We start from the raw sequence: 12,381 nt of genomic DNA on the forward strand, positions 1-12,381 counted from the left end.
GATAATGTGTTGATAAAACATGTTGAGCATACAACTTAAATAAGAAAAGATAGGAGAGACAAACTCCTAGGATCTCTCTCAATTAGGGATTGATTAAATCTTTCCCTTAATCCTAGGATATGACTTTCCTAATTTTATTCAAATCTAATCTTTCCTAAATTTATTCAAATCTGTAATCAAATCAAATCAAATCTTTCTAAATTTGCAGCAAATCATATCTTTCTTAATTTGCCGCAAATCATATCTTGTCGACACTGTTTAAGTTGAGCTGAGAGCTGAAACCCGGAAAATAATTTGCCCACAACTTTTTGCCACACATCCTCCACCTGGCTACTGATGTTGTGAAATATTCTAGAGTTCCTTTCCCGTCATATCAACCACCACACAATTCCTGGGATCATTTGCCAAACAGCCTTCCCTCTTTTGCTCAAACCTTGAATGTACTATGGCATCCCTTAAGGGCAAACAAGCTGTGATCCCAGCCAATAAATTATGTTAGGGAAATCCATTATTAGGCCGGAGGGAGAACTCAAAGTTAGCTTTGCTATCAATGCAATAGAAAAGAAAGGAAACCTGTTGAAGTTTACAATGGATATGAAATCCCATCTGAATCCAAACTCCGAAGGGCAATTCAGGAATACACCCCAGAACTGTTGTAATTTTCACAGTAATACTGTTTTTTCACATGTATAGAAAGGATAAAATGAAAGTTACAATTTCTGTTTTTTCAATATTTTGTATGTAATTTCTATTAATTTTGTGCATTTTTTGTGTTTTTGTTTAATTTCTATTGTATTTCCTGCAATTTCTATTATTTTTGTGTAATTTTCATTATTTTATCTAAATGGATTGGGTTAGGTTGGGTTGGGTTGGGTCAAGGTGGGTTTGGGTTGGACCCAATCCATTTAATTCTATCTAACTGGGTCAGTAATGGGTTGGCGGGTTAGATGGGTTGGGTTGAAGCTCAACCCAAACCAAACCCAACCCGCCCAATTGCCACCCCTGGTCATTAGTAACCAAAAGAAATATTGCGAGATACTTCTTTCATCATCATTACTGACGAAAAGAAATATTGTGAGATGTGTCAATTTTTAAACCTGCAATCAGAAGAAAATAATACATGAAATTTGCTTGCAAAAACACTTCTCATCGTCAGTGATATCAACTATAGATCCACATTATGAATAACATTAATTCACATCACACAAGAAAAAATTCACATAGTAAAGCAATACAATTGAACATACTGAACATTATCATTTGGGGAAAAGAGACAGAAACAGCACCTAGTTAATACATATATCATAAGAGAAGTTCACATGGTGAAGTAATACAATTGTACATACTGAAAATGATCATATATGGAAAAAAGACAGGTAAGCAGCAAATAGTTACTTTTTGCCTCTTTAGAGAATGAATAAGCCATTCCAATTTGGTCATCTAAATTGGATTCAGATGGAACAGTATCATCTGCATCTACAGACTCAGGCCTTTCTTGCTCCCCAATTACGGTAGCTTGATCTAGCAGACGACAAAAAAAAAATGATAAGTAATTTTACAGGTGATCCCATGAGATATTTGTAATGGAAATGGGCAAACTGACAAAGTTATCTGTTAGAAAAGATAAAATAATCTAAATAATAACAGGACATTATTTGTAGAAAGATATTAAAAATAATTAATTTACCTCCACACCAACTGAAGCTTCCCTTTAGCAAACAAAAGAAAGAAAGAAAAAAAGCTCACCTTTATATACATTTTTTTTTAAAATAGTTAAGTATAAATGCATTACCCCTTGCCCATTAAAATGGTTTTGAAAGAGAAAGAAATGAAGTAGGAAATACAGCTACAATGCCAAGATAGAGTCACTAACACAGACTTTGATACGGAAAATGGTGATATGATTCTCCATTTCCTAAGATCCCAGACACAGAAACAGGTACAAGTATCCCATTTAATATGCTTATTTCATGTTTTTGCACCTAGTTTGAAGTGTCATTTCTCAATACTTAAATCTTTCCAAGTTCAACTAACTTTTACCGTATACAGCTTATAATATGAGCTGTTAAAGCATACAATTTTACATATTGTAAAATGATAATTCTATAAAATATACACTAAAAGTGTCCATAAGTATCTGGTGTTGTATGGAGTATCAATCGTTGCCCAACAACTGGTGCACTGGACATATACAAGTATCCAGGTATCCCTTTTTTTTTTTGAAAAAAGATAAAGTAATTTTATTAGACGAAACAAGTAGATACAAGAATGGGGGTTCAACCTACAGAACCCAAACCCCACAAGTATTACAACTTAATACACCACAGATCTACAGATTGCAATAGATTAAAAATGTGCTGCTGGATATGCTCCCTGGTAGCTGCATCCCAGGAACTCAATCCCCAAACAGCAAGCTCTGATCAGCTCAAATATCCAGGTATCATAGAAATATAGAGAATGAGAAGGAAGGGAATACTACCCTGAGCTGTTTGTAACTTTTTCCTCCCCTTTCGTGGAGGTTTTTTATGCCCAGTTCCACCATCAAGCTCTAAACCACCTTCTTCTGTTGAATTGAGCAACCTACAGCGTTCTTAAAACAAAGTAGAAAATAAAGCATTTTCAATAGAGCACCTCATCAAGTACATAAGTTTAATATTTTGGTACCAGAATAAAAATTCCATTTCATAGAGGAACATATCAGCGCTGCAAACAATTTTACCAAGAGAAAATACTATAGTACTCTTATCAGTTCATATTTCATGTTGGACACATCTAATACTAAAATGCTTTAAGTGTTTGCTTATATCTATTTCGCGAGGTGTTGTACTATTCAAGATTTTTTTTGTACATAAATATATGCAGGCAGGTATTTATGTACATGCGAATGTAAATCCGTGTGCATAAATAAATATTCATAACATGTAACTGCCACATATGCCTATATTATTACAGAACATGGAGACATCTGTCCAAGATATAGAGATTTGTTTTGGTAGAAAAAATTTTTAATAGAGAAGAGGAAGTAGAATAGAATAGGTGATGAGCTATCACCACAACTTTTCTAGCACATAAAGATGAGCAAAGCATCCAAACAAAAGTTTTGTTACAAAACACAAATAATACACTTCTTTAGTCTAATTCAAGAAGAGACTAAAATCCATCTCCTAGATCTTCTTTTGATGCTCCTTCAAATTCTGGTAATATAAGAACCCAATCCATAATTCTTATTCCACAAATCATTGCAACTTGAGCTCTTTCTCAGAATGTCTTCAAATGTCCTTCTATTCTCTCCTTCCAAATTCTCCATGCAATCTTTGCTTTAGAATTTCCATGTAACATAGGCCATTGAGTAAATATCTCTCCCAGGGATCTAGGATCAAAGGGTTCCATTTTGAATAAGCCAAAGAAGAACTTCCAGAAGAATTTTCAACAAGAACTAGAAGTGCATTCTTCTCAGCAGGTTTGCATAAATAGCATCTATCAGCCAACTGGATGCCTCTGTGCTGAATATGATCTAGTGTAAGGATACTATCTAATGCCACCAGCCAAGAAAAAGCTTCAACCCTCAGTGGAATAAGATTTCCCCATACACCTTTTACCTCCAACTTCTCCACTTGATTCTTATCAAAGCCTTGTAAAATGACTTAACAAAGATAACACCATTATTAGATTCTTTCCACCACCTTTCATCTCTTCTGAACTTCAGGGCACCAAACTACCCTCCTTTGAATTATCTCAAAATTTTCTGCAATTGACACATTCTTCCTGCTTAAACTATACAATCTAGGCCAAAGATCACAAAGTATACCAATCCCAACCCAATCATCTTCCCAAAACTTTATAGATGAATGAACCATCTCCAACCTTGAAAGATACAAAGTTTAGAAAAGCTCATTGGAAACTCATAATTCCTTTCCACATGCAAACCCCATAAGACAACTTCCTTTGAGACCCAACCAAAATCCACCACACCATAAGCCACAACCCTTCTCCAAAGAGCTTCCCTTTCAGTACCAAATCTCCACAACCACTTCCCCAAAAGTTCCAAGTTCAACACTTTCACTCTCCTAATTCCCAAACCCCCTTCTTTTTTCTCTGCACACCTATTCCCACTTCACTAAATTGTACTTCCTTTTATTCCCCATAGGAACTCCCTCTGCATCCTCTCAATTGACTTTGCCAAAGATAAGGAATTTTAAGTAGAGACAAGTAATAAACTAGTAAATCAGATAAAACACTCTTAATAGAAGTTATTCTCCTCCCTAAAGATAAATACTTCCCTTTCCATTCCAACCTGTGGCCAATTCTGGCTGCCAAGTGGAACCACGGCCCTTGCACCTACCAGAAGTCCAAAATATGTTAATGGAAATTCCCTCACCATACACCCCAATGCTACAGCACACTCCAAACTCAAATGAGATATGTGACCCACTCCAATCACAACATTATTGTTTAAACTTTTTTTTTGCCTCACCAACACCTCAAAACGTTTCAAAACTGCCCTCAATTTCAGAACTTGGTCTACTGAAGCAAACAGGAAAATAAGTGTGTCATCTGCAAACTGAAAATGCGTTATGGAAACTCCTTCCCTTCTTCCTAAAAAGCCTTAAGTCATCCTCAAATCAGCTCCTTTGGATACCAATATTCCCAACACTTCTACTACTAGCACAAAAAGTAATGGAGAAAGAGGATCACTTTGCCTTAATCCCCTCGAAGACAAGAAAATTGTGTTGAAACTCTTTCTTTTTTTTTTTGATAAATTGTGTTGAAACTCCTTTCACAAACACTGAAAATGAAACTGAAGAAACACATGCAACAATCCAATCCAACTACTCCGCTGTTCTCCAAGGCCCACTCTCTCTAACATTTTTTCAAGGAAACTCCATTCAACATGATCATAGGCCTTTTCAATATCAATTTTACAAGTTAATTCTCCTCTTCCACCCTTCAGCCTTGCATCAACACATTAACTTGCTACTATCACCGCATCCCAAGATTTGCCTCCCATCAACAAAAGCCATCTGAGTAGGCCCCACTACCTCATGTAGCACTGATCTCAACCTTCTTGAGAGAACCTTTGCTAAAATTTTGTATGGACTTGATATCAAACTTATCGGCCTGAAGTCTTTCACTTTGCAAGTATAATCCACCGTAGGGATGAGAGATATAAAAGTTGTGTTTGCACTATTTCAACCATTTTTTCTTGCCAAAACTCCTTTATCATAGCCATCACATCACCTTTGACTATGCCCCAACAATTTTTGTAGAAAGATAAATTGAATCCATCCGGACCAGGAGCCTTTTCGCCCATCGTTTTTGTTGAGTTTGGGCCGAGTTTAAGTTATTGGGCCCAGTTTTTTTTTTATTTAAGTTGTTAAGTTAGGAAGTTATTGGGCCTTAGGCCCAATAGTTTATCTTATTTTAAGTTGTGACTGTTCAGCTACTTAAAGTAGCCGCCCAACTAAGGGTATTCTTGTAATCTTTCATTCTTTTATTTTAAGTATATAAATCAAGAGGGGTTGGCGGTCAGATCCATTCAACTCTGGTGACATCCCACTCTCTTTTCTTCTTCTCTCCTCTTCTCTATTGCTGAAACCTTTCAGCTTCTTCTACTTTTCTTCACAAGGCATTCATCTAAATCAGTTATCAGCAATTTCTACTTGGTATCAAAGCGGGCCAAATGTTTCTTGAGCTGCTCTATCATGCAGCCCTAGATCGGCCGACTGCATGGTGATATGAGAGGCTGATCGAAGACCTCAAGTAAGCCCAGTTTTTGGATTTTTTGGTGGATCTGTTTTGCCCTATAGCTGGTCTAGAGTTTCCCATCAAATTTAGGAAAAATTGGAGAAAGGGTGAGAGTCATGTTTTTGTAGGACTCTTCAATTTTGACCTAGGAAGTGGTGCCCTAATTTTTTAGGGCTCCTTGGAGTTTTCTGAAGGGGACGGTTCAAGTCCCATCTGTTTTGGAGGCCTCTGGAGGGAGCAGCTGCTTCTTCTCTCTCTTCTCCCGCTCCCGCAAAAAGGGAATCACTTGAGGCAATCCTATCCCTCTTATACTTGCAGCTTAAACAGGGTTGGTGTCCCCAGTATCTTGGCAATCAAGGGGCTACCATTTGATAAGCTGTACTTTGCATGCAATAAGAGGGTGTAATACATTTATTCTATCAATGGAAGGTTGCAACTGGATTTGATCCTGCAATTTTTGGATATTAGGTCACCCGTGACCACAATTCAGGCTAGTCCATGTACACAAGATTTTCTTTTCTTGGCTTAACATTTATGGGGGAAAAAGGAAAGAAAAAAATTGTTTAGAGCATGATGAGAGAAAGGAATAAAACAGAACATGGCAAAAACACCCAACAAAGTTAAACTTAAGCACTACAGAAGACATTTTTGACAATGCAAAAATCTTCTTCATGATAAGAATCAACAGAAGCAGAATATGTAGGTCTGCAAGCTCATAGAAAATAGCCCAATGAGAAGAGTAGGGAGATTGGAGTTGTATTGGAGCCAGTGTTTTAAAATACATACACTGATACACATAACATGTAAAGCATATATAAATAAATCAAGCATAACATATAAAACATATTCAAGCATGTAAACTCTTAATTTCTTTATTTTTTTCCCAATTCCATTCAAATAGCTAATGTGATATTAAACATTATGCATTCTTGATTCTACAAGCTGCCTTTGTACCAAGCCCCTCAAGGCAAGCCCAAACAAGTCCATATTAGGATCTTAAATTCTTAGTCCCAATAAAAAAGAAAGGTTTTATAACTTTAAGAGTCTTTTAAAAATATCTTTTATTAGGATGAATAAATGAGAAACATTAGCAAATATGGGGTGGGCAAAGCCCCCAGCGCTGCTGCCAATCACACCAAAAAAAAAAAAAAAAACAGAAAAGATGCACAGATTTTCAAAAGGCGCATGCCCGGATTGAAGCGCAACGTGCACTAGGCGCACACCTAGGAGCACAAGGCGTGCACCTTTCATAAATATTCGCCTGGGATCTACGCGGGGCACGTACCCTAAGATGCACCTTGCCTGTGCACCTAGATGTGCCTTTTATATCACTGATTGGAGCAGCCACCCCTACACAGCTTTTCTTTCCTTTTATCTTCTATTTCTCTGCCTGTGCACTGCTTATAGTTTGCCAACTCATTGGAGAGGCTGATGGGATACTGCCCACCGCAGAGGTCTCTTCGAGGGAGACCTAACCTCCTACTAAGAGAAGAAGGAAAATGGATTAAGCCAGGTCTGCCCTACTCGTTTATTCTCAGATATTTATAAAGTTTACAAGGAGATCATGACATGTGCATGAGACTGTTCATGGCTGACACGTCTTCCTTGTGTACATAAAGCGCATGGGTGGGCGTTTGGCCTCCTTCATCATGCTGTGCTCCTTGTGGGCCTCTATAGGCAATGTGGGCTGGTTAATCATATGGGCCTGAGGTTTCATATGGACTGAGGCCCCAACAACCCGCCCTTCCTTCAAAACAACCTTGTCCTCAAGGTTGAAGCCAGGAAACATCTTCTTGAGATTGTCACAGTCTTCCCAGGATGCATCCTCCTCGGGCAGGTGTTTCCAAACCACTAAGGCTGTGCACTGCTTTACCCCTTTTTACCCACCTTAGATCTCGAACCACCATAGGCTCAGGCTGCAAGCGTCCCTCCTCATCGAACTCAAGCAATGTGGGGCTAGCATCCATGTGAGATCCTATGCTCTTCTTTAGTAGGGAAACATGGAAGACTGGATGGACGCGAGAAGATGGCGGAAGGTCCAATCTGTACGCCACTTCTCCTACTCGGCCCACTATCCGGAAGGGCCCAAAAAAAACGAAGTGCAAATTTAGGCCACTTCTGATGGGCTACTGACACTTGGTGGTAGGGCTGAAGTTTCAGGAACATGAACTCTCCTTCCTAGTAGGTCACCAGCCTATTCTTCTTGACATACTGGGCCTTCATCTGCTGTTGGGCCCGGTTCAAATGCTCCTTCAAAGACTTCAAAACTTCATCTCTCTGTTGTAGCTTTTCTTCAACTTCCACCACTGCTGTCGACCCAACTTCATAGGGGAGTATAAGAGGTGGTTCCCTCCCATACAGCGCCTTAAATGGGCTCATTCCCAGTGATGAGTTATAGGTGGTATTGTACCACAGCTCGGCCCATGGAAGCCAATTCATCCACTGTTTAGGCCTTTCCCCCGTGAAGCATCTCATATAAATTCCCAAACACATGTTAACAACTTCAGACTGTCCGTCGGCTTGTGGGTGGTAACTGGTGGTGTGGTTCAACTGAGTCCCCTGGGCTTTAAAATATGCAGTCCAGAAGCAGCTCATGAAAGCTGGGTCCCTATCCGTCACAATGGATCGTAGGGGTTCCATGCAGTCAGGTCACCTCTTTAACAAAGGTGTGTGCTACTTGGGCTGCTGTATATGGGTGCGCCAGCCCAATAAAATGATTGTATTTGGTTAATCTGTCCACTCCTACCATGATCACTGATTTACCCATGGAAGTTGCAAGTCCCGTGATGAAATCGGGAGAGGCTGCAACAATCCAGCTGGGGTTTGATAGTCAGATTTGTAACGTTGGCAAGTAGGGCATTGTGCTACAAACTGCTGGACGGCCTTCTTCATCCCTGACCAAAACAAGTGCTGGCTAACCCGGCGGTAGGTTCGGAGTATTCCCGAATGGCCACCTAAGGCAGAACCGAGAAATAACTGAAGTAACTCTGGGAGAAACTTTGATTGGGCTGCAATCACTAGGTGCCCTTTAAAGAAGAGATCTGGCCCCACTAAGTAGAACCCTGGGACTGAAGCTGGATCTGCTGTAAGTTCTGAACAATCTTCTGAATGGTTTCGTCTAGGTGGGCTTCTTCCTTGAGCCTGGCCAAGATAGAAAAATTGGGATGGGATTTACCCAACATGAAAACTTCATGGCTGCGGGACAGAGCGTCCGTCGCCTTGTTCGATACGTCAGGCTTGTACTCCACCCAGTAGTCAAACCCTAACAATTTATACAACCACTTCTTCTGAGCTGGGCTGTGCACTGGTTGTTCTAACAAGTGCTTGAGGCTTTGGTGATCGGTACGGATGACAAAGGAATGTCCCAACAGATAGGATCGCCATTTCAACATCACGAGGACAACCACCATCAGCTCTTTATCATACGTAGACTTTAGCTGGGCCTGGGTAGACAACGCTTTACTGAAGTAGGCAAGGGGTCTACCTTGTTGCATAAGGACTGCTCCCAGTCCGGACTTAGATGCATCACATTCTACTACGAATTCTTGAGAGAAGTCTGGTAAGGCAAGAGTGGGTAGGGTGGACAGAGCCTATTTGAGATCCTGGAATGCGGCTTGGGCCTGGTCATTCCAGAGAAAAGCATTCTTTTTGAGTAGTTGGGTCAGTGGGCCAGCTAACAGGCCGTAGTTTTTTATAAACCGTCTATAGTAACCGGTTAGGCCCAGGAACCCCCTAAGAGCTCGTATGGAATCTGGAGTGGGCCAGTTAACCACGGCTACAATCTTGTCAGGGTCAGCTCTAACCCAGCCTTGAGAGACAATATGGCCTAGGTAGTGCACCTCCGTCTGGCCGAATAGACATTTGTCTTTCTTGGCGTAAAGCCGGTGTTGCCTCAAGACCTCCATAACTTTCAGATGTTGTAAATGAGATTCCCAACTATCACTATAAACCAAGATGTCATCAAAGAATACCAGGATGAACCACCTAAGGTAGGGCCAAAATATATTATTGAAGATTAATCAGTTTTATGATGTTTTTATGAGTAGATGTTTTATGTTAGTTGTTAGATAGGAGGTGGGGACCACAGTAGTTATGTGAGTCCAAATTTTATTATGTTTTTGTGTCTTATATATGTTGTTTTATGTCTTGCCGCCCTATAAGGGCATATTTGTCTTTGTACTGCTTTATTATTTTTAATATAAATAATAAATGAAGGGGGCGGCCAGATCATTGCTCTCCTTTCTTTTCAACTTTTCTTCTCTTCTTCTCCTTCTCTCTTCCTTCTTTCTTCAAGAAACTCCTTTTATTTCATTTTTTTTTTTTAATTCAGCAAGCTTTCTACTTGGTATCAGAGCCACGGCTAGGGTTTCTAGAAGCATTCTCATGCAGCCCTAGATCAGCCGACTACATGAAGTAATAAAGGGCTGATTGATCTGCTATAGATTGCCGAGTTCTTGGGTTTTTTGGTTGGATCTAGTCATCAGGAAGGTGATATATTGTTCGGCATCAAAATCGGGAAGAACAGGAGTATGGGGAAGAGTCCTACAAAAGTTGGACTCTTTGTTTTTGATCTAATCTTGGGCGGCCAGGTATTGTTAGCTTTCTTTTGATTTCCTGAAGAGTGCGGTTTGGTTTCTGGATTTTTCTGAGCTTCCTAGAGTGATCGATTCACTCTTCTCCCTATTGAGAGGCATGGGGAGGAGAGAGATTTCTCTCCAACCAGGGTTTTCTTCTTCCGGAAGGGTTTGTTTCTATGTGTGATATTAAATTGTTCTTAGAAGGTTTCCAATCCATTTTTTTCTTATTGTTGAACTGTTTGAAGTAAGACGGAGAGTTGGAATACCGAGAAGAAATCTACCGGTACTGTGGGACTGGGTGTTGAAAGTAGTAGTGATGTTTTTGGGTCTTAGGATCATTACTACAGTAAAACTTGATGGTACAAATTATTTGGAGTGGGCATAATCAGCTAAGATGGCTATTGGTGCCCGTGGAAAATTAGGGTATCTCATTGGGGAGGAGAAGAAACCTGATACAGACTCTTCCCGATGGGTGCAAGAGAATTACATGGTAATGTCCTGGCTGTGTAATTCTAAGTTACCTCATATTGCAAAAAATTTCCTATGGGCTAATACGGCTAAGGAGATATGGGATGGAGTGACTGAAACCTACTCTCAGAAACAAAATGAAGCCAGAGCCTATCAGTTAAGGAATCAGGTGATAAGTATGAAACAGGGAGAAAAACCTCTTGCTGTGTATTTCTCCATGCTGAAAACCCTATGACAGGAAATAGATCAATTAGAAACTGTGGTACGGGAAAGTGTAAATAATGCAGCAACCTATAACAAATTGGTAGAGAGGAATAGGGTTTTTGAGTTCTTGGTAGGGCTGAACCCTAAATTCGACATTGCTAGGCAGCATATTCTTTCTAGAGAGGGTGTGACACTCTCTCAACCCTATGCCTTTGTCTCTGGAGAGGAGAGTAGGAGGAATGTAATGCTGAGACAGCTTGGGATTGACCAGTCGGCTATGGTTGGTACAACAAAACCAAAGCTGAATGGAGATAGGGGGAGTAGTGAGACTAGAAGGGAAGATAAGAAGGACTTGGTGTGTGATTATTGCAAAAAGCCTAAGCATACTAGGGACACTTGCTAGAAACTTCGTCCAAATCTTATGCCTGCCTAGATAAGGAACAAGAAGGGAAATGCAAATGTAGCCACTACAAGAGACTCTTCGGTCCCTCTTTCCCAAACGGATTGGGAATCCATTGCAGTAGCAGCAGTGAGGACAAAATTGGAGAGGTTTGGACAGCTTATAAGTAAGAAAGATTCACCTAGCACTAGCCTTCCAGATGGACAACAAAATGCAAGAGCCAGCTACACCTCTTCCTTTGCACATACAGGTAGTTCATATGCAACTGCAAATCTTGCATCCACTTCAGGTACGGAGGGACCTCCCTAGATTATAGACTAAGGAGCATCTGAGCACATGACTAATGTCCCTACCCTTTTCAGTTCCTATCAGTTGTGTTCTGGTAGAGACAGAGTCTCTATAGCAGATGATTCACATATTCCCATTGCTGGGAAAGGGTCAGTTAGAGTGACCAACGATATAACTCTGTCTTCTGTTTTACATGTCCCTAGACTTCATACCAACCTACTGTCTGTTAGTTCTTTGACAAAAAATTTGAACTGTTCTGTGACCCTTCTTCCTGGTAATTGTGTTTTGCAGGATCTGGAGTCAAAGAAGATGATTGGGAGTGGTCGTGAGGTGAATGGAGTCTATCTTCTGGATGAGATTCCGAGACATCAGGGCCATCATGTTAGTAGCAGCAATAGTAGTGGGTTAGAGTCAGTGAACCAGATTGTGCTCTGGAACAATCGCTTGGGAGACCTTTCTTTTAGTTCTTTGAAATGTCTTTTCCCAAAGTTGTTTAAGTCTGTTCAGTTATCTACTTTGGAGTGTGAGAATTGTCAGTTAGGAAAGCATTGTAGACAGTCTTTTAAACCAAGTAATAAAAGTACTTTTGCTTTTAATATTGTTCACACTGATGTATGGGGGCCATATCATATCCCTTCCATTGGAGGATTCCGATACTTTCTCTTGTTTATGGATGATTATACACGATATTCTTAGATA

General features: G+C 40.1%; 1 protein-coding gene across 23 annotated transcripts in view; it reads right to left on the reverse strand.

Moving 5' to 3' along the window:
* The window catches only part of LOC104585839 (uncharacterized), a 145,736-nt gene that overhangs the window by 50,511 nt on the left and 82,844 nt on the right, over positions 1-12,381 (reverse strand). For all 23 annotated transcript variants that reach the window (XM_088903670.1, XM_088903668.1, XM_088903671.1 and 20 more), the window contains 2 exons: positions 2,480-2,590; positions 1,396-1,521 (listed from right to left, as the gene is read on the reverse strand). In XM_088903670.1, the coding sequence (XP_088759796.1) occupies positions 1,396-1,521; positions 2,480-2,590 (237 nt within the window). The remainder of the gene's footprint in view (positions 1-1,395; positions 1,522-2,479; positions 2,591-12,381) is intronic.

This window comes from Nelumbo nucifera, chromosome 4 (assembly GCF_055504915.1).
Source record: "Nelumbo nucifera cultivar China Antique chromosome 4, China Antique-T2T, whole genome shotgun sequence".
In the NCBI taxonomy this organism is placed as follows: domain Eukaryota; kingdom Viridiplantae; phylum Streptophyta; class Magnoliopsida; order Proteales; family Nelumbonaceae; genus Nelumbo; species Nelumbo nucifera.